The 21,325-nt window shown below is 39.4% G+C and overlaps 1 protein-coding gene across 1 annotated transcript in view; it reads left to right on the plus strand.

The window, feature by feature from the left end:
- LOC134646561 (thyrotropin-releasing hormone-degrading ectoenzyme-like) overlaps positions 1-21,325 on the plus strand; it is a 233,778-nt gene that overhangs the window by 191,656 nt on the left and 20,797 nt on the right. The window contains exons 11-16 of the mRNA XM_063500358.1: positions 1,498-1,586; positions 4,348-4,481; positions 4,573-4,628; positions 12,326-12,473; positions 12,573-12,676; positions 13,431-13,538. Of these exons, the coding sequence (XP_063356428.1) occupies positions 1,498-1,586; positions 4,348-4,481; positions 4,573-4,628; positions 12,326-12,473; positions 12,573-12,676; positions 13,431-13,538 (639 nt within the window). The remainder of the gene's footprint in view (positions 1-1,497; positions 1,587-4,347; positions 4,482-4,572; positions 4,629-12,325; positions 12,474-12,572; positions 12,677-13,430; positions 13,539-21,325) is intronic.

The following is a 21,325-nucleotide window of genomic DNA, read 5'->3' on the forward strand; positions in this document are numbered from 1 at the left end:
GAAATTGAATTACTGTGTATCCTCAGGATTCTGTCATACCATTTAGATCACTGAAAGTTTATCATACAATGTTTTTATCTACTATTATTTATTTCTTAGTTGTGCTTTCTCTGAGAAAACTTTGGATTCCATAGCACCAACTAAGTATCGTTTAAACACCATAGGCTACCTGAGTGTCATTGCTGAAACCTATCATCCATTTATGACCCCATTGTACGCATCTTATAATGGCTGTTTCCAGCAGGATCCAACAAAGCATGCCACAAAGCTCAACTCATCCCAAAATGTTTTTTATTTTACATAACAGTGAGTTCACTCCTCACCAGATCTCAATCCAATAGAACACATTTTGGATGTTGTGTAATGGGATTTTCTCATCTAGTCCACAAATTTCCAGCAATTAGGACCAAAATCCCAGAGGAATGTTTCCAACACCCTATAAGATTAAGCCAGTTCTGATAAGAAAGACAGGGGGTGTGTCCAACTTGGTATTTTTACTGACTATCCAAGCATTCTGAGGTCTCAGCTGTAACCAGGGTTTCTACCCATGAAAACAATGTGAACAGGAAAATGTTAAACTGTGGTCATTTTGTGAAACCAGTATGGATTCCAGTATGGCTTGAGATTAAAACAATGTATTGAACAGATTAAAAAAACACCCAAAGTAATATTTGAGCTGCTGCTTCTTTGTGATGAAAGAACCCACCTGAGATGGTCCAGGGATCTGAACAGGAAACCTCCTGTTTTCCAGGCTCCCCGTGGAGCATAACTTGCTGGAGAGATTTGGGATGTGTGGTCAGGAAACACATCTGAATACCTAGGGAAAAACAGGAAAAAGGTTGTTTGGAGAAAAAGGAAATAAGGGCTTAGCCTGTTGTCATGAGGATAAGGAAAAACTAGATGGATGGATGGATGGATGGTTTTGTTGGTAGATTTTCTTTTTCAGAGAATCTGAATTGTGTTGCTGTGTATTACTCCCACATTTCATCTGCCTTGCTGCTTCTCAGAAACCGTTTAACTCCTAAATGTCAACCATTCAGGAAGAAAAACAGCCCAGTTCAATCCCAGCAGCACTGCCATTTTGTGGTAATATAATTGTTTTTTAAAAGCTCGATAGGTTGCAGAATTCACTCAAGCAGTGAAGGGGCATTTCTGTATTGTTCAGATGACAGTGAAAATGTAAAAATCACCCGACTAACCAACCAGAGTTTTCACTGGACAGCACATTTAACCTCCGTTTCTCAGAAAGAGACAATAACCTTCAGTTACTTCCACTTGACTGATGCTTGCTGACTGCTGCAGCTATTACACTTTCACTTCCTGTCCCTCTGTAACACAGTGAGCGTCACTCGCTCCATTTCCAGCTGACTGATGCTGAGAGATCATCGCTGACCATCGCTCTCCCTTCTCTCTGTAATGCCTCTCTATCTGATAACTGAGGCTATAAAACCCAATCCAATTCCACTGACCATTACTGACATTACTCTCTCTCTGTAGTTTACAGTGGCAGGTCCCTCTCACAGTTGCCGTGGGAAACACATCCGCCGTTTGTTCAGAGTCTCTCATCTGGATCAACAACAAGACAGGTACAGTAGTGTGGGTGTAATGATGCTCTGTGCTGCTCTCACGTCTCAGATCATTCATGAAAGTTTGCTCTGCAATCATGACTTAATTATTGTGTTACCTTGAAATGATGAGCCGCTGTCTTGGGATTGTTTTGTTATGCTAACAGAGTAATCTATTTCCTGATCACAAATTAATTATCTCATTATCTCCAGACATGTAATCTGTAGTTAATGGGCTCAACAAATCGAAGCGAACAGATACAGTAGATTGTTTTGAGGTGTCTCATTTTCAAGGTTAGAGATCTTTCAGTGCTGGCAGTAAAAACCAAACCTCCCACATGTAAAAATGGCTAATTCTTCATGTTTTCTTTTCTTTTAAAAGAAAGCTTTTTTTTTTTTTTTTTTTTATAAATAAAACTCCCTTATTATTTAACAATGAGTAAAACTCACTGTTGTTCAGCTTTTAGAGAAATAAAGGTCACACTTGTTTGTTTTTTTTTTTTTTAAAGAATAGCGCGCTCTACAAAGTACAGCTGCATTTTCTTTGTTATTAGGACGATAAAATGACTTCTTACAGAGAACAAAAATTTTCTGTGTTAAGGTGGTGCTTTGTCTTTATTAGCTTTTGGAGGAAAGTGTGTTACATGAAAAATAAACCTTTCAGAATAAAGCTTGTACCTCTTTTGTCTTGCTGGCTGCTTTATGGAATAAAATCCTGCTTGGTTTAGTTTTTTTTTTCTGGAAAACTGAAGCTTCAGATTTTTTAAAGATAATTCAGCCTGAAGCCCTGTGCCAGTGAAACCAGCTGTAAGACCCCACCACCTCCACCACCACCACACACACACACAGATCAGAGCAGGCATCGGTGACAGCAGATATGACGTTTATTAAGTCAGAAACAACATGAAGCATGAAAAGAGGAGCACGGGTTGAGGTGAGCTGCAAAGCGGCAGCTTCGGACAGGTTATCACAGTGTATGAGAGTTTCTGATTGGACTAGTCGAAGGTTTCACAGAGCCATCAGCTGATGTGTGCTGACGGTTAGATTAGCTAATGATTAAAGCTGAGCATGACTTTTGGCCCTCTCTGAAATAATGCTATTCTCACTTTATGAGTGTTGTCAGAGATGATAACTCTGTTTTCTGACTTGTTCCCCTTCAGTCTCTTTAGAATGGACGTAATTCAGGCCTATTTTTGAGGAATATACTTTCTATATCTGTCTTTGCCTAAAAAAACATCAGGTTCTCATCTTTGGAAAGAACTGACTTCAGAAGAAGAGTCTGGATTCTGGCATAACTTCACCTATTTGCAATGAGAAGAAAGAAGTCTTAAAGTTCACGACACAGAGGCAGTTTGTTTCCTATCAGAGGGAATAAGTGGGCCAGAGTGGGGTCAGCTGCTATTTTCCCTGTTTTCCTCAGCAGGCTGTTATACACATCCTACAAGCTGTTCTACTAAAGCTTACAACCTAATTTTGCCATCTCTGAGGATATTCACGTTGTTGTGCGAGACGCTGCAATCCTTAAAAGGTTGTGCAGAATGAGCAGGCTATTCTTAGCTGGTTGTAGTTTCAATATGTTTTTTTTTCTGCTGCACCCAATTTTCTATTTGGTCTGTGTGTTCCAAGTTTTCTAAAATGTTAGAATGAAATGTGTAAATGGGGCGTCCTCTGTATAAATATTCCTGGTTTGTACTCTTTTCCAAAACAGAACAAATCGGAGGACTTGGTAAAACCAGATTCAAAATTCTTATTTCATTTTGTTGGCACATTAAAACCAGATGATTTTTCAGAGAGGATTTTAGAAATCTCTTTTTACTAATCTATAATTCAAAAAATCCTGTAAACAGCCTGGAAAAAAGTATTGTGCATGTTTTTTGGAATAAAATGTTGTATGAATGAGACTGTGAATGATAAATAAAGTGTAATAGACTGCAACAGACTGTCGGTACAGACTGTCTTAGCATTCCTACAATAGCCTCTCAACCTATGATAAGATGAATGGATTAATGGATGAATATTTTCATTAATATCACCTCAAAATGTCTGCAGTTGATTGCTTATATCAAGTTTTCCAAATGTTTATATTTAAATATTAAAATAAGGCAATAAAATAACACTGTCACTGTCTAATAAAAGCAATTAATAAATGTCTAATATAGAAAGTAAAATTAAACATTTTGAACATTTTCTTTCAGTTAAAATGAAAGAAGACATTATGAAAACACATAAAAACTCAAAACTGACGAGTTCACGGAAAAAAGAAAACAAAAAAACAACTTTTAGAGCCATATTTACTAAATGGGCTAAAATGGTGCAGTCAGTTTATTTCAATACCAGAAAAATATCAAAACGTTACTGTTAAATATTGGTATGATTAGTCAGTACCAAAAATATTAGCGTCCCCTCCTCTTACAAGTTATCTTGTCACTGCACTCAATTTAATCCTTACAGTACTTTTATTTATGTCAAAACCCAGTTTGTGCTGGCATAACACATTGCTATATTTTACCTTTATTATTATTGCTTGAATGACAACATTTTAATAACATGTAATGAGTTCATTGAGTGTTATTGTCATTTCACTTCTAATTTTTCAGCCCTAAAAAGATACACTACACCTACCCTACACTATAGGAGTAACTGGAACTGGAACTTGGAATCCTCTGAAGATCCTGACAGGACACCATGTCGTCATCTGCGTATCTGATGTTTTTAATGTTTTTGATGTTTTCTCGATGCTTGAATTAAGTGACCAACGTTTTTTTGTTGTGTTGTGTCTCAGAAACCCACAGGATTGGTCAGATGGATGACAGCACATGGTTGGTTGGCAACATCAATCAGACAGGCTACTTCCGCGTGAACTATGACCTCCAGAACTGGAAACTGCTGATTCAGCAGCTGCACACCAACCCCCAAGTAAAACTTGTCTGTATTCAGTAACATCTGCGTTTGTCTGTTTTTTCTATTTCAGTTTTTCAATCCCTCTTTGCTTGTTGCTCACTTGCAGATCATCTCCGTTGGAAACAGGGCAGGACTTATCGACGATGCTTTTAACCTGGCCAGGTGAGATGATAGTTTGCTGTGATATACCACAGTGGCAGAAGTAGGAGAGGTTCTAACCCTTTTCTCACTCTCTCTCTTACTTATTGGCTCATCTGTCACTCTGACTTCAAGACATAAAAGCATGTGGACACAGAGGATAGAGCCAGGCTGATCTGTTGTGTCTGCTTCTGTGTTTCTTTTCCTGTAAGGTGAAGGGCTTTTCTTGCACAGGACTGACGGTTTGTCTTCTTCTGTCAAACAGTTGGAAATTTTGAACGTCGACAGATGTGTTTCAGAGTTGAGTAGGTGTTTTGTTTTGCCGCTGGGTATAGACTTCGATTTAGTTGGCCGTGTATACAGAGGTTTATTCTGTATAATGTGAGTTCAGTTGAGACCAATGACTCTTTATACACAAGAGTTCAGGACAGAGCTTTACCAGCACACACATACTTCCACCAGCACATGGAGAAGTGCAGCTCTGCGGCTCTGGGATTAGCAACACTGCCTTGTACTAGATGGTTCTCCTCAATCCTGTATCCTGTGTGATGTTTTATGTTCTCCCCTGCATTCTTATCATCAGTTACTTCCCACATATAAGCATGCTTGGTGTGTGTGTCTCCAACAACTTTCCAGTAAACTTTGGTTTTGCTAAAATAACACCTTTTGTTTTTGAGTCTTAGAGAGAGGATCTGCTTTTCATTTAGTGGTGGTCGGTGAAAACCAACCATAACCATTTCCTCCAAACAAACTTTATTTTGCATATACAATCATACAGAGTACAATATGTAGCGGCATACTTGTTTCCGAGCTGTGGACAGGTTGCACACATAGCCGCGCTATCCCAAGGCTTGGTTTTAGCATGGGGGGTCTAGTCAAGACCCTTACTGGATACCGGTTGGGAATCAAACTTGTGACTCCTACTCCAAAGATTTGTAGTCTTACCACTACACTATTCAGCTACAGTTCCTATCCAGTTGTTCCTACAAGCACTCCAGGATCATAAAGCTTTCTGAGAATTTCAGAATTCACCTGCATTTCATTGAAATGAATTAAGTTCAGGTGCCAGAATTGTTTTATGGTTGTGAAAAGTTGGATGATTTGAGCGCCATCATTTGTTTATAATTACTAAAATGAACCATCTGAGCAGCTGGCATTTAGTCCAATATCTCTTTGATGTTACTGCTGCACTGTTTTCGCTTTTTGGAATTCATGCAAAGTCTCCTCAGAGCTGCCGGTGTGTCCCCTGGTGCTACAGTATGGCTGTGAATGGGTCAAGGTAGGAGCTGAATTGTCTCATACACACCTGGGTCCGTCCACATTTCTGAATTCAAAGAAGTTGCGTACAGACAGCGTGTAAAGAATTTGAAAAATAAGCAAAGGCAGACGGGAACTCGGTGATGAATGAGCGATCAGCAGCCACGGCGAGGGCGGAGGCGGGGGGAGGCTGAGTGAGTCGTTTCTCATGGTGATGTTTTCAGCCTGAAGCTTTTTGAGCACTGTAACCAAAATCTACTCTGACACCAAGCCTATAACTCAATCTACCCCCGTCTCCTTTTCTTCTTTCTGTATCTTCCCTTCCCTCTCTCAGCCATCTGTCCTCTGTCATGTTGAATGAGCAACATCCAGAGACGACTGCGCTGTCATCTTCTGCTCAGGAGTGTGTGTGTGTGTGTGTGTGTGTGTTGAGTTGGGAGCTCAGCAGGAGGTTTCCATCTGTACCGAAAAAGAAACTACAGATCCATGAATATGCACACTGATAGCAGCATACTCTTACTTCACCCTGGATCTGCGGTAGCACCACCACGCAACATTAGAAGACAAGAATTAGTTTGTTTTTTAACCCGATGAGCTTTTTGTTTTTTGTTTTTTTTTAGTCCTCCCACGAAAAGTCTTTTTCTATGCATCATTTGTTTTTTAAGAGTTAAACTTTTTGAGGACAGGAAACACTTTGACACACATCCTGTTGGGAAAGTTTCTCTGAGATGCTATTAATCCTAAAAGAAGCCTTCTGCTATATGTGAAACATTAACTGTAGGTCTCACACATTTTTTTTTGAGGCTTAGTCATTTTCCAGATGTGCTTTCTGAGCTCAACATCTGCTTCACGGATTTTCTCGCTTCTTTATTTCAGGAGTAAAGACGTCTAGAAGACACTAAGAGCATTACAGGAACTTTTTCCAACTTAAAGTGGGCTAAAGACATTTTTTCTTATGAATATGTAGAAAGTACTCATTAGCTCAAAAAACATGTGTATTCTTGCTTCCTTAGTTTTACTCCGATAATACGCAATCAAATCATATACATCATATTTTCAGGGCTGCATGTGAGTGGATAAAATGCTCTAAAAAACATCAAATGTATTTCATAAAATGTAGCAAAATCACACAACGAACACTTACAGGTGTGGACAGAAGTTTACATCCATCATGGGCATGAATGTCAGGGTAATTTTGGATTTTTAATGACTTCTTTGAACTGGTTTTCCAGGGTGGGATGATTGCAGAGCATACATTTTTAATGACTTTGAAAAACAACATGGGGTACACAAGTTTGAATTTATTTTGGATTTTATCTGATCCACAGAGGGTCAGAAATGTACATACATACTCAGATATATACAGTAGATATACCCTCACTAATATTTGGTTAAATGTATGTTAGCAAGTGGCACCTCAAACATGTTTTTGTTAGCCATCAAGGAGGTTCTGGCATAATTCTGGCTGCGTATTTGACCGTTCTTCTTGACAGCTTCTTGGTTCATCGGCACAGATCTGACTTTTAAGCATAGTCAAAAGTAGGGTTGAGGTCAGGACTTTGGGAAGGCCATTCCAGAAGCGCAATGTTAGCCTGCTGTATCCATTCCAAAACCAGTTTTGTTGTGTATTTGTCCACCAAACTGTGTCCATCTACCTGTTAATTTTAGGTGAAGTTAAAGAATTTAGAGGCAATCCTCCAACTTCATTAATTTGTCTTGCTACCACCACCATGCTGGACAATTAGTCCTGTGTTCTTAGGTTTGAAAGCCTCACGGTGCTCAGTCCATGGAGATGTAAAACACACTTCACTGTGAACAGTGACGCTGGTGTTCCAGCAGTTTCCAGTTCATGGCAAGCTTTGGCTGCGCTTAGTAAAGGATTTAAGTGAGTGTGTATATATATATTTGATGCTCCTGATGAGTGCATTCAACCTTCTTCAAACCACAGCTGTATTTTATTTATTTATTTATTCGAAATGTGCATCACGTTTTGGAAATCAGAAGGGAAAGTACACACTTAGAAATTACTTACATCTTTTATACTGCCTGAAGACTTTTCTCATTATCATTAAATGTCTGATTTAAATAAAGTTCTGTAACATTCCACTTTATATCCATACAGCTCATACATTTATGTGACATAACTAACATAACAACCAATCTAGTGCATCCCTGTGTTTGATCCACGGTATCTTCTTGTGGGCTTCCTCTGATTCATTTGGGACATTACTGGAACGAAATGTGTAATCCATGCATATAGACCAAGAAAACTTATTCCTGCACATCATCTAAGGGAAATTCAGAATCATCCTCTTTAATTTGATAACATGGAAGGCACAGCTTGTGTTGAATCTGCTGTCTGTACTTCATATCCAGTGATGGTGAGGTGAGGTAAAAGAAGGCTGGGTATGTGCAGTTTATAGTACCTCTTCCACAGTTTGATTCCTAGCTCAGGGATTTTTTTCTCCACCTTATCGTGACATCAACTGATTATTTCGGGGAGTGTAGCGCTTGTACTGATCGAAATGAAAGCCAGAAATTATTAAACCGTGATAAACTCTTCAGGTCACAAACAAATCAGCTGCCAGGCCATCTAATGATCACTTCTGAGTCACAAAAAAAACCACTGAGATCTGTTTTATTGCACTGAAGGCAAAAAAGAAACTGCCAGCTCTGCTCATTTAGCAGACTGAGAAATGCATCTTATTTATGAAGATGTTATTTCAGCCTTTTTCTGAGAGCTGCTCACTGAATTGATTCTTTAATCTCAGAATTAATTTCAGTCGTGCTGATTCTTCTTCTGCTGCGCACACTTCAATTGACCAAAGCCTGAGTAATCCACCCAGCACTAACTACAAATAGGAGGCAACACGACTGTATGAAGGTGTGTGTGTGTGTATGTGTGTGTGTGTGTGTCAGGCTAGTTTAGCAGTAATAAATGCCTCAGTGAGTGTACGCTTAAACAGTGATGGATGTTGCCTCTTATATGTGTGTGCACCAGTCCCTCGTTAGCTCTCCACTGAGCCTTGCTAATGGCTAATGGACAAACAATTAACTGGCCCTTAACGATGTTAACGAGTTAATGAGCTCGTTAAGACGACAACCCTGGGTGCAACAGAGAGAGAGCGAGGGAGACTGTAACTGAGAGCGAAAATTGAAAATCTATAATCGCTTCACTTCATTTCACAACTACACTAAAATTTAAAGCCCTGCTAGCATTTCCTAGAGATTCCTGTGTTCATTACAGACACAATACAGACAGAAAAGAGAAGGTGCTGAAAGGTGACTGTTTGTCCTTAGGCTGATGAACGAAGAGTGGTCATGAGAGTCATACAATCAAAACTGTAGAGTCCTTACAGAAGAGAGATTAACTAGGTAATCAAAGCTGAAGTCTGCTTACTGTGGTCCTTGTATTCAACCCTGGCAGTTTTATTGAGGATGTAAGCCACTGCATTAGGCAGCATCACCAGCAACATCTAATAATCCTATAACAATCTTGGTATTGTTGACCAGTCGTGTCCTCTAAAAGTAACTTACTTTTCATGCACTCCTCCTTAACACCCTTCACTTGGCGTGAAACGCAGCAGGTAGACAGTTGCACATCCACTCTGTTCTTTCTTCACTTATCTTGCAGTAAAATTTTAGCTGTCACCTCATATTTACCAAACAGATTTAAGCATGCTCATAAGTGATGAGTTCAACCTGCATTCATTTTTATGACCAATAGGAGGACGCCCATGTTCAGTTCTAAAGAAGTTTTTCTAAAGAAAACAACCCTTTAGCTCAGTCTTCAGTCTATGAATGATTTTTTTTTTTTCTCTGATAGGTTTTATGGTCCAAAGTGCTTATTTATCCTAAGTTGATTTTTCTATGTAATATTTAAGCAAACAGGAAATCAAGCAGGACCTATCTTACCATGTGGTTGGTAAGTCTTCAGCCAATGAGCATCCAGTTATCTTCAGTTTTTTAGTCTTTTTGTGGTTTTGTGACACATTTCTCAGGTTGAGGGTTCACAAAAGAAGGCCACGAGCCATCAGGGGATTTCATGGTAGCAACTTCCATCTTATATATACAGTCTTTAGTGATTTTCATTATCACTCTGCTCATCTAAATATAAAAAAAATCAGTGAAAGAAATGTTTCACTTGGTTCTAACTTCAGTTGATTTCTTTGTTTTTAGTTTTGTGCAGTTTTCAGTGGGGTGTGCAGTTAAACTTTTGTGGGGCTACGTTTGTTGAAGCATGTAAGGAGGCCTTTGTGTTATGAATAATCCATTAATTTACATAAGAATGAAATCTCTCTGCCAGATGTGCAAGGTTTACAGTGGTTGACAGTGGAAAAAATACCTGACCTCATATTAAACTTCACATAAAAGCTGCTGAGGTAGATTTTTTGACCCTTTTATTATTTTGACAGTTGTCGCTTTGATGATGGATCACATGCAGCATCAGTGACGTGTGACACGAACGAGTCTCAGAGCTGATGTGGACTGATAGCTGATGGATGATGTTTAGAAAACACTGACAAATAAACAAATAAGAAAACAGATAAATGTCCAGCTGCTGTTGCCATGGTGACTGCCATCTCTCTCTGCCTTCATGTCGAGTTCCGTCAGTGTTTTTGCAGCGTGGTAAACAGGAAGTCTGTGCAGGCTGGATGGATTATGATAATGTCCCAGAGGCCAGGTGCATGATGGGAATGGAGATGAATGTGTGGAGGCTGGTTGGGTTGGAAATGAGGCAGATTATGGAAATATGATGGTCTGGAATTCAGACTTTCCTTGGCAGCTCAGAGACTTAGTGAGTCTTATCTCAAACAGATTTACTTTCCGTGGAGTCTGCCCCTGTCATCTTGTCTGTCTGCCTCTGAAAATTAAAAAACAGCCTACCAAAAAAAGAATATTTCAATACAAGAACATACACTTTCTTCACCTCCTCTTATGTGTATGAGTCAGTCACTGTGATTGACATCCTCTGTAAAGGTCACTGTTCGGTGTCAGGCTGGTTTCTCTCACTGAACATCAATAATCAGAATCAAAAACAAAAAAAACCCCTAATATTACTTCTGAGTTCACTTTGTGTCCTCCACCACCCTGCCTCATTAATATTCATGAGCTGTGGGCGTGAGCGAAGGTCAGTGCAGGAAACAGGTGAGGTGCCCACCCCTCACCAAAAAGCATCATGAATGTTAATGAATGCACAAAAGAAGCTCGTTAATATTGATGAGGCAGTGGATGTAACCGGGGCTGCTAAATAGCTCAGGTGGCATTTAGAGGCCATGTTTTTGTTAATGTGTTCCTAAAGTGGTGCTTTTTAGGTTGAGGGTTAAACAATGAGGGTTAAAGATCAAATGTTCATTAAATCTATCTTTACATTAGCTCAAGGGTCCTCTGTGTGTCCTGAAAATCCACAGAAATACTGAAATCAAAGATTCTGTACAGAATGCCAAGTGTGTCAAAAAACAACAAATAATTCATGTCTCAATTCAATTCCTGGAAATATTCATGATGTGTCCCTGTTAGGGGAAAAGACACAAAAAATACCTCAAAAATATGAATAACCAGAGTGAGGAATTGTGTTGGCTGTTGCACTGAGATATTAAAGTCCCCAAAAATGACCATAAAAAATTCCTCCAAAGAATGACAAAACGTTCTTACCAGACTTTAAAAAGATCTCAACTGTTGTGCGAACATAGTCTCCCTCATAGTCGCTAATGAAGACTAGCTTTTCTCTACTTTTTGCTTAATCATAGATAGACCTGGATTAGTAGAGTGCAGCAGAAAATACTGCAGAGCTGCTGTTAGAGCTGTTAGCTGGTTTTAGTTAAACTTTCTTCAAAGTGGATCAAACATAATAAACTCACACGACATGAAAATTTAATCAAACTGTTTGACAGAAGAAAAGTGTTATTTTTAAGACACTCAAGTCTAACATTAGCTGATGTAACTTGTAACCAGCTGCTGCTGTTGTTTCGCCAGCTCGTTGTCAGTTTTCTGGAGACGGGAAGATCCCATGTCTAATCTCTTGGCAATAATTAATTGTGACAGTGTTGTGAATAAGTAAGCATGTTTATGCACATTTTCATGTGTTAGAGACCTGACTTCATTTCAGGAGTTGTCTGTTTTCTTTGTGCTTTCACTTCTGTGATGAAGGGAGCTCTTCTTAGATGATAAAGCACGGTCTAGACACAAGTTAAAATTTGTCTCCACTGTATGCAAATGCCTAGACTTGTCTTCACCTTTGCCTTTGGTATACTACGTATGTGGCTCAGTTATTGTGCATTTATTCTTTTTTTTATTTTAAATTAACTTAAAAAAAATGACTGACTGTACCTTTAAAGGAAATGTCTTTTCCATTTGTTTCATGTTTTGAGAATTTTAAGAATAACTGTCTCCTCTGTACCAAGATGTTTTTGCCTTAACACTTTTCCCACTACTCACTTTTTATCCACATCATCTCTCCTCAGGGCGGGGTACCTTCCACAGGGTGTTCCTTTGCAGCTGATTGGCTATCTGCCAGAGGAGACGTCCTTCCTTCCATGGCACGCTGCCAGCCGAGCGCTCTACCAGATGGACAAACTGCTGGACCGCACAGACGAATACAGGCTGTTCAGTGTAAACAACCAATCAGTCACAATCTTAATCGATCAATTAACCACTAACTGCTTCTTGTTAGCAGAATAAACAGTCTCTTATCATTGTGTGTGCTAACAGGACTACGTGCTGAAGCAGGTTGCATCACGGTACCATCAGATGGGTTGGCCAACGAATGGCCCCGGCACAGAGGGCAACATCCTGCAAGCATCCTACCAGACTGAGTATGCAGCACACAGACATTCCTGTTGGTGTTATTGCACTAACAACACTCAGTCAGTCAGTGGAAGGCAGTGCCCCTTTAACAACATTTGTTCTTTAACTGAGAAACACCGTCACATCTTTGAAACAGAAAACAAAACGTAGTTCAGCATTCTAGCAGCCTGCTTATCCTCTTTCCTGTCACATCGTTGAGCAGAATTATTCATGTCAGATTCTTGGGTTACTTAACTCAAACTAATGAATCAGAAGTCAGCCGTATCTATGTCCAGTCTGGACAGAGGTGAAAGTCGTGGTTTAGCTTGGCTTGATGTTTGTTAGCTAGACTGCAAATCATTAATGGTTAAACGTGTTGATTTTAGGGGGATTTTTTTTGCTGACAATGGAGTTCAGACAAAGTAATATCTACCTTCTATGACTCAAACCTGGAAATCTCAGACCATAAATTTAACATAAAGAACCACCAGTCACCCTCCACAAAGTTATTAAGCACAGAGTGCTGTGACCTTTAAAAAATCAGCTACTGCTAGCTAGCAAGTATTACGCTGCCATCCAGAATCTCATAGTATGCACTCGAAATAGAAAATGCAAGAATGCAATTTGAGACATGATAAAAGTTTAAGTATTAGGCTAAACCAGTCTGAAAATTTTCTGGAATAATCTCTGTGCTACATGTGAGTGATGTTCTGTGTCCAGACAAGAACCTATTGTCCATAAGATGTTTCTTTGAGCATTTTTTTCTTCTCTATGTCTATTCAGGGAGTTGCAGAGAGAGCTTATCATGTTAGCTTGTAGCTTTGGAAACAAACAGTGCCACCGTCAAGCCGTTGCCTACATCTCTGACTGGATCTCCAGCAACAAAAACAGGTACAAATACACTCGCAGCCTGTTTCATTTAACACTTGTGCCAAACTTGGTGCTACATGTGAGACTGGAAGCCATCTATGGATAAAATAGGTGTGTAAAGGACTCATTTTAGGTGGAAGGTGATTATTCAAAAAGCCACCAGTAGTCACGTGTTTGCCTCAAATGATGTAACATGTAGAGATGTCTCAAACTAATGTCAAAAATTTAACTGAGCAAAAAATTTGCATCGTCCCAAATGTACAGTGATGGAGACTCTGCAGGGAATGTGACTTATGGTGACATCAGTCTGAGACCAAGTGGAACAAAAATTCATCTGTTGGCAGCTAACATCTGTTCGTTAGTCTCAATCACTGTTTGGGGGGACAAAAGACAAACTTTCCTTCTGTTAAATCTGAACAAAGGATCACTTTTTGAATGAACACATTCAGTGTTTTTAATATTTTCAAAGAGTTACCGAAACTTTTTCATCAGTAAAGATTAAGTTTGATGACCTCCTCAGTACCGTTAATGACCTCTCTTGTCTTTTATTGATCCATTTGCTTCTATGCTTTCTTTTTCTCTGTCACTCCTTTTGGCTCCAGCTCTCTCCAGTCACGTGCTGCTGGCTCCTGCGTTCCCTCTGTGTCCTTAACAAGATCTGCAAAATTAGATTTCAAACTGCAAATTAAATAGAAACAGATGCTGGAGTTCTGCACAGGACAGCAGGGAACTGATGATAATAGGAGTCGTAAAAAAACAAAAAAAAAAACCCCAAAAAGCACAAAATGAAACTGTTTCTACTCCATCCAGTTGAAAATGTGACTGGATCTAAACAATAGATAAATCCTCACTAATCTCTGACATGTGCGTTTTTCTGAATAATAATCACCACATGCCGCAAAATATTTCTGGATTCACTGCATTTACAGCATGCCCTTTGCATTATCTGTGTTTCTCAGTTTTAGCCTTAAAGTTCGATTGTTTACAGTGAACCAAATGGCACCCATTTTCTCTCCTCACTACAACACCACAGTGGCATTTTCTCACATTTTGGAAGCAGTCTGGAAATGCTTCATTCTCTTAGGTAGAAAAGTGCCAGATAAATCTACATTTATGCAGGATTAATCCCTCCAGGGGTGACTTTTTAATATTTCATGCTCTATTCACTGGTTTTTAATCCCATATGGAGATCACATGTATGTGATCTTCCTCCCCATGCCCGGGTATTAATTAAAAACCTGTTTTGAATCAAAATGCTGCAATAATTGCCAGGAGAGAGAGCTCATCTGACCTCATTTCATAGGTACACGAACCTCTTACTGTCTACCAAGTCGCCAAAGAACCACTGAGAGGTAGGGTTAGGACTGGGTTGCATTTTAGCCACGTGCTAATGAAAGATCCTTTCAAAGACTAGAAGATGGTACTTTTAAAATCAGTTCTCCTATGCAATAGTCACAGTAGGGAAAACAGTCGCTGGCTGAAGCAAAACGAGACTATGAAAAAGCTGCCTTGAAAACAGGGACCAGGTCAGCAGCACTCACCAGCTGCAATGTTCGAAATGACTTTGGTGCATCAAGAGGAGAAAAAGGCAATTCATCAGAATCACCTCCTGCCAGTGTGTCATTGAAAGGTGTCAAGTTACCAATTGCATGCAATTTATTTGTCATAGAATATGACACATCAAAATTGCACATTTGTTGTCTTCTAATGCAACTCTGTTGCTGTTTACATACACAGAAATGCATATCAAAAATTAACATTAACAAAAATTAACAAAATTAACAACCCTAACTGTTCACAGTAAGAATCCACATTGAGCCAGTCAGATTTGAACACGTTGAGCCTACAGTTTTAAATCAGATACCCAGAATTTGCAAACCTCCATTCTCTAAGAGTAACTGTAGTCAGTCCGAGTCTGAATGCCGATGTTTGGAGATAGGTTGCCTCCCACTAGGTGACCTGACTGAGCTGTGGTCCAACGTGGTTACTCAGAGGTAGAGGGTGTTGGAAGCTAAACCAACCAGTTGGTTGACGCAATTGCTTGCAATCATTCACCAAAAAACCAAAAGATTCAGGGCCATAACCAGGTTTCCATTTCACTTTTACTCTCATGTGAGTGGATCATTGAGTGCATTAACATTTGGGCATGCCAAAACATGCACCAAAGAGTAGTTCTGAATCCAACCCTAACGTTTGAGCCTACATACAGAGACAGAAGTCTTTTTCTTTTCTAAACTTTACCCGAACTCTAACCTCTTTTTCACGATGTCAGCTCTTTTTATTCTCTGTTTGGCTCTAATTATGATTGTATAGTTGAAATTTCACATGTAGTCTCAAGCACTTTGTGTAGTCAGTAAGAGTAGAAAAGTGCTGTAAAAATGGAAGTACATTATATTACATATTATATGAATTAGAACTGACAGTTATCAACTTACTTGCACTTACAACACAAAGCTGAACACGTTCCTACTGATCTGCAGGAAAAAGAAAAGGAAAGAAAAAGAACACGTGAAGCTAGACTTTGCTTGTTGCTTGTTCATTTTATGTGAAATGTGGCAAGAAAAATATAGCCTTCATATAAATGAACACCTCCATTTCATTCATATATAGTTTTTGGTTTTTTGTTGTTGTTGTTTTTTATTCGAAATCACCTGCTGTGATGTGACTCAGACAAAAAAAATAAAAATTCTGGTCCAGAACAATGAGCTGCTAATATTTTAGTGCCTACATCCCTCTAGAATATTAATCATGTCCTCCGGGGGTTACTTTGTAAATTAACCATCTGAGTGGCTCAAAAATGATCTGCTTTTAAATGAATCTTATGCTCTTATGCGTCTGCAGCCATCCATGGATTATGTGGTAAAGGTTTCAGGGGCAACAATAGACTGCTAGGCCCCCATTAACCCCTGTTACTTCCACTTCTTGCTTTGTGTTTATTATTCTTCTGCCAATTATTTTAGGAATATGCAAACAAAGAATCTGAAACTGAGCTAAAATTGTGTTGCAGAGTTTCAGCCTTTGTGTCCAACACGTTGCTTCAGACTCAGATTCAGATTCTTCCTGATGGATTTTCATGAAATATGGTTCAGACATTTATGGTTCTGGGGTTTAATGTCAGGTTGACATTTGCTGCTTCGGGTCAAATATCTCGACTACAGTTAAATGGATTCCCGTGACATTTGCACATTTATGTCTCCATTAAGAGGAATTGTCATAACTTCATCATCTGGCCTTTAATCTAGCGCCGGTACAAAGTGGGCACCAAGCAATTTGACACATTGGTTAATGATTGGACTCTGGTTAAATGAAAAAAGGAGCATAAATACACATCTGTAACAACATGCAACCACAGTTCTCTGCATTAAAATAATGCACTGCCCACACGCCTCTTCCAGCTGCATTCTTATACAATGTTCCCTTTAGATGAGAACCAGTAACCATAACTGGACAAAATGGAGTCAAGTTTGGTGTGCCTGACTCTAAATCCCTCCCCAACAAGTCAAATATTAAATGTGAAAGTGCCAAAAACGGTAGTTATGTTAAGGGCTGGTTTTAAAAGCAATCAATGCCCATTCGATCCCATTATAATTCCAAACACTTAAAAAACACACACTTTATGGAGACAGTTTGCTAATCGAGCTAACTAGCTGATAATTTAGCGATCAGTCCTCTTATCTAAACGTGGTAACCTCTAGATCCAAAAGGTGACAGGTGACTAATTTTGATTGTTTAGTCTAAATGTGAGGGTGGCTATGTCCATATTTTATACCCAATAGTCTACAGTTTGCTGTAAATATGAATGACTGGGGAATTTGGTCCAGCTAGATCCTACTTTCCCAGCTGTTATGATGTAATTACATTTGTTCAAAATGTGACTCTGCTGCATTGTTTTTATCCTTCATGACTATAGTGGAAAAAGAATAATCATAAGCGATAATAAGCTAGCTGTAATGAGAGCTTCACTTGGCTCAGTCTGATTAAAGAATATTCTACCCATGGAACTTCTGATGGTCATCTGTCTGCAGGTCAACAATGGCAGCACCACAGTCCTGTTTTTAATTATCAGACTGAGGTCATGTGTCTTTATTGGGTACTTTAAAAGGTTTTATCAGACTGACAGGGTAGTTTTCTAATTTCTATATGATATTTAGACTGGAATATCAGACATACAGACACATGGGCAGACAGACAGAGCAGATGGTGAAGAGCCATGTTTACCATCGGAGTAGGCGTTTGATCCGGGGGAAAAATATTTCAGGAGAAAGATGGAGCTTTAGGACATAAAACATCCTCTGAAACTGTTAAAACACATCCACATACAAAGGGAGCTCGTTAATGGGAGCTAAGCCATCTGGGTGGTTGATTATATGGAGAAAATGCAACATTATGAAGTTATTTTCATTGTGCAGGTGGCAAAATAGATGTAGTAGCAGGAGGACAGCACAGAGTATTACTTAATGTTTTACATGATTAATAACCTGGTAGTGTTATCTGGGTAAACACACTCGATGTCATAAATACACTCGAGTGCGCAGTGTTTGGCAGCTGTCGCCTGAGAAGGACTTTAATGCTACAGTCAGCAGTAATGTGGAAGTTAGCCAAACTGTGTGTGTGTGTGTGTGTGTGTGTGTGTGTGTGTGTGTGTGTGTGTGTGTGTGTGTGTGTGTGTGTGTGCTGGAGCTTGCTCTTAAGTGGAGCATCTCTAAAATGATTTCCCAGGTCGCTGAATGATGTAATTGTCCCTGCATCACTCACTCTGTGCTCACACTGAATACACGCACACGCACGCAGTGTTATAGTCCACGATATTATTTTGCTGCCAGTTGAGCTCACTGTATTGAGATGAAAGTTTGGTTTGCTGACAATTTAGGTCAAGTACACACACATCTACACACACACACACCCACGTACAGACACTTTATAGTGTGAAAGAAATGTTCACCTTTTTGGCTTTACTTTAGATGATTCAGGCCAGTAACCAGCTGGAACACGAGGTCTGTGTGTGTGTTGGTGTTTAACCCTGTGAGGTCTCAGACATGGTGGGAAAAGTGTGTCATAATCTCTGAAGGTGACTGGTCACACTCCTTATTTGTATCCTCGGATGCTGTTAGAGTAGCTTTGCATGATTTTCAGATCAAAATTATCTTTATTTTATACCTGACCTTGGTGCAGCCCCTTAGTGCTTGTTCTGTAACATGTCTACCTTTCAAAATGCTTCTTTCTGATTGGCTGATCCTTGTGAACAAGAGTCAAACTGCAGCAGTCTGCACTGACAAGCAGGGTTTCCTCTTATCCAAGTACCTTCAGGGTTAACCCAGAATTTTCTGCACCGTGAAGGTGGTTCACTTCAACATGTTGGCTTATACTGCAGACCAAACCTGCAGCAGGTGTCACCACCTATTAACCTATCAAATCTCCAGAAAATAGCCTCATTAATCCTAAATCCTTCTGTGTATGGTTAGTAGTGTTGAAAGTTTCTCATTAGTGTTAGAGTCTTTGTTCTTCCTCGATGAGCGTCAGTGATGTTCAGAATGTAAGACAAAACTATATTCATTTTTTCCCCCCACTGGCTGCAGACATTTTTTTAAAATGTATTAGTAATAGTATGTGATCCATATCAGGGCACTTGTTTTATTTTATATCACATTTTACTTCATTTCACACGTAGCCTAGTCCAAGGCTGCATTTGAATTTTGTTTCATGTTTATTCTTCAGCACCGAGGCTGTGGATGAGCAGATAAATCTAAAACTGCAACCTTTTTCACGAAAACATCCTCGTACTGTAATCAGATAGAGAAACCCTCAGATTATCTTAGGGAGTTGATGACCAGTTTCATGTGACCACGTATCCTGATTGCCGATGTTAGAGTGAGTGGATTTAGACACCAGAAAGATACCCAGATATGTTGAACTAAATTCGTGGTGCAGCACCCAGGTTGGCGTGCATGAGATCACTGCAGTTGTGTCTAAAATTCTTCACTTATTCACGACTCTGTGAAACTACATATAGTTAGCTCATCTGCATTATGGGCAAAAATCCAAACACCTGCCAGATAATTTTCTCTGTGCTTTTAACTGATATGCATTTTTCTCGTGAGTATCTGTTATTATATTTAGCTTTTTTTTTTTTTAAAGTTACATTAAAAGTGATGATGGCATCCAATACATTTTCCTAGGTCCCATCTAGGACGCTGAGACACAACATGAAATGGCATCCTAGTCTCAAGCTGCCACAAAAACAACTTTTCAATTAAAAATAGATGTTGTATTTATTATTCAGCAGATTTGCAAACACAGGAGTGTGAATTAGTGTCGAGGTGAGCTAAGGACAAAATAACTAACTAACAAACAAAGTTGTGTGCAGATACAGCCTGAGATAATCTACTAAACACAGCTTCAACATAAGCAGGTCACGGCTGCTCACTCCTTCAGATCAAACGTCACAGGTTACAACAAACACTGGAGTGACAGGCTGGGAGATGGGGAAGTGAATGATCCTCTGCAGGTGGCAGCCATCTTGGCTCCTTATGTAGGATGTGGTAGTCAGGCTGTAGATTAATTAGAACCACTTAGCACTCACAGTCTAGGACTATGTATACTCTTTCACAAAAGGAAGGAATCGCCATTCACACAAAATATGAAGTTACATTTTCATTTGGCGTTGTGAGTTACTTCAAGTAAACCATGTAAGGCAGTGGTCCCCAACCCCCGGGCCTCGGACCGGTACCGGTCCGTGAGTCGTTTCGTACCGGGCCGCGAGAGTTGAGGCTCAGGTGTGAAATGTATGGTTTTCAGGGTTTTTAGCGGTTTTCAGCGTTATTTTGTTATCGTTTTTATCGTTAACTCGGTTTTCCTGGGTCTTTTCACGTGTGTTATGAATAAATCTTCTTTTTTTCGGTACCGGTACTAGTTTTATTTTGTTTTATTTATCCGCGACACCTTAAAGGCCGGTCCGTGAAAATATTGTCGGGCATAAACCGGTCCATGGCGCAAAAAAAGTTGGGGACCGCTGATGTAAGGGACATTAATAGATTTGGACATTGTGGGTGAATTAAAACAGTAAAACAAAGAAGAGTGGGCTAAAGGTTCTCCACAGCAACATGAAAGACTCGTCCCTGGTAAATAAGTCAATAAACCAAGCAGACCAAAAGAATGATATCTTCCTATCACGCTAATATTTTACCGTCACTTAAAGTTGTGATATAATATTAGTGCTCAAACCAGTGGAATCTTCACACTCTAAGCAGTTCTTCTCTGGGGGATTCTTTCCAGTCGCAGTGTAATTGTCTTTCTCTGTGTGAAGTGAAGTGATCAGGCAGGTGTTCTGACTTCGCCTAATGAGTTTGTGATTTGTTTTTGTCTCTTCAGAGGTGTGTCGGTGTAATTGCTCCCCTGGAAATAAATCTTACACTCAAGTTTCACTCAACATTGTCTTTTCCATTCCAGGGAGTTGTCAGAGTTTTAATTTGGGATTTTAAGAGAAAAATGCATGACGAGAAATAAAAAAAAGAATAATGGGTTTTCTTTAATGTTAGAGACTAGCGTAGGCAGCCCTGTGAAATCTAACTGGAACTTAGATGAATCGATTCAAGGTTTCTTTCAAATGTTCATCAAAGTTTTTTTTCAGTTCAGCACAGTAATGGGTAAATCTGATCTGACATACAGTAAATAAACATGACCCCCCCCCCAAACCTGGTGCAGAAGGGTCTTAGACTTTCTCGTCTGAATTTGACCTTCGGACTAGTCTTATTGAAATCTTGTGAGACCAGGTTCTCCTCATGCAGAAATAATCTTTCAGTAGATATAAA

The sequence above is a fragment of the Pelmatolapia mariae genome, linkage group LG17 (assembly GCF_036321145.2).
Source record: "Pelmatolapia mariae isolate MD_Pm_ZW linkage group LG17, Pm_UMD_F_2, whole genome shotgun sequence".
NCBI lineage: Eukaryota > Metazoa > Chordata > Actinopteri > Cichliformes > Cichlidae > Pelmatolapia > Pelmatolapia mariae.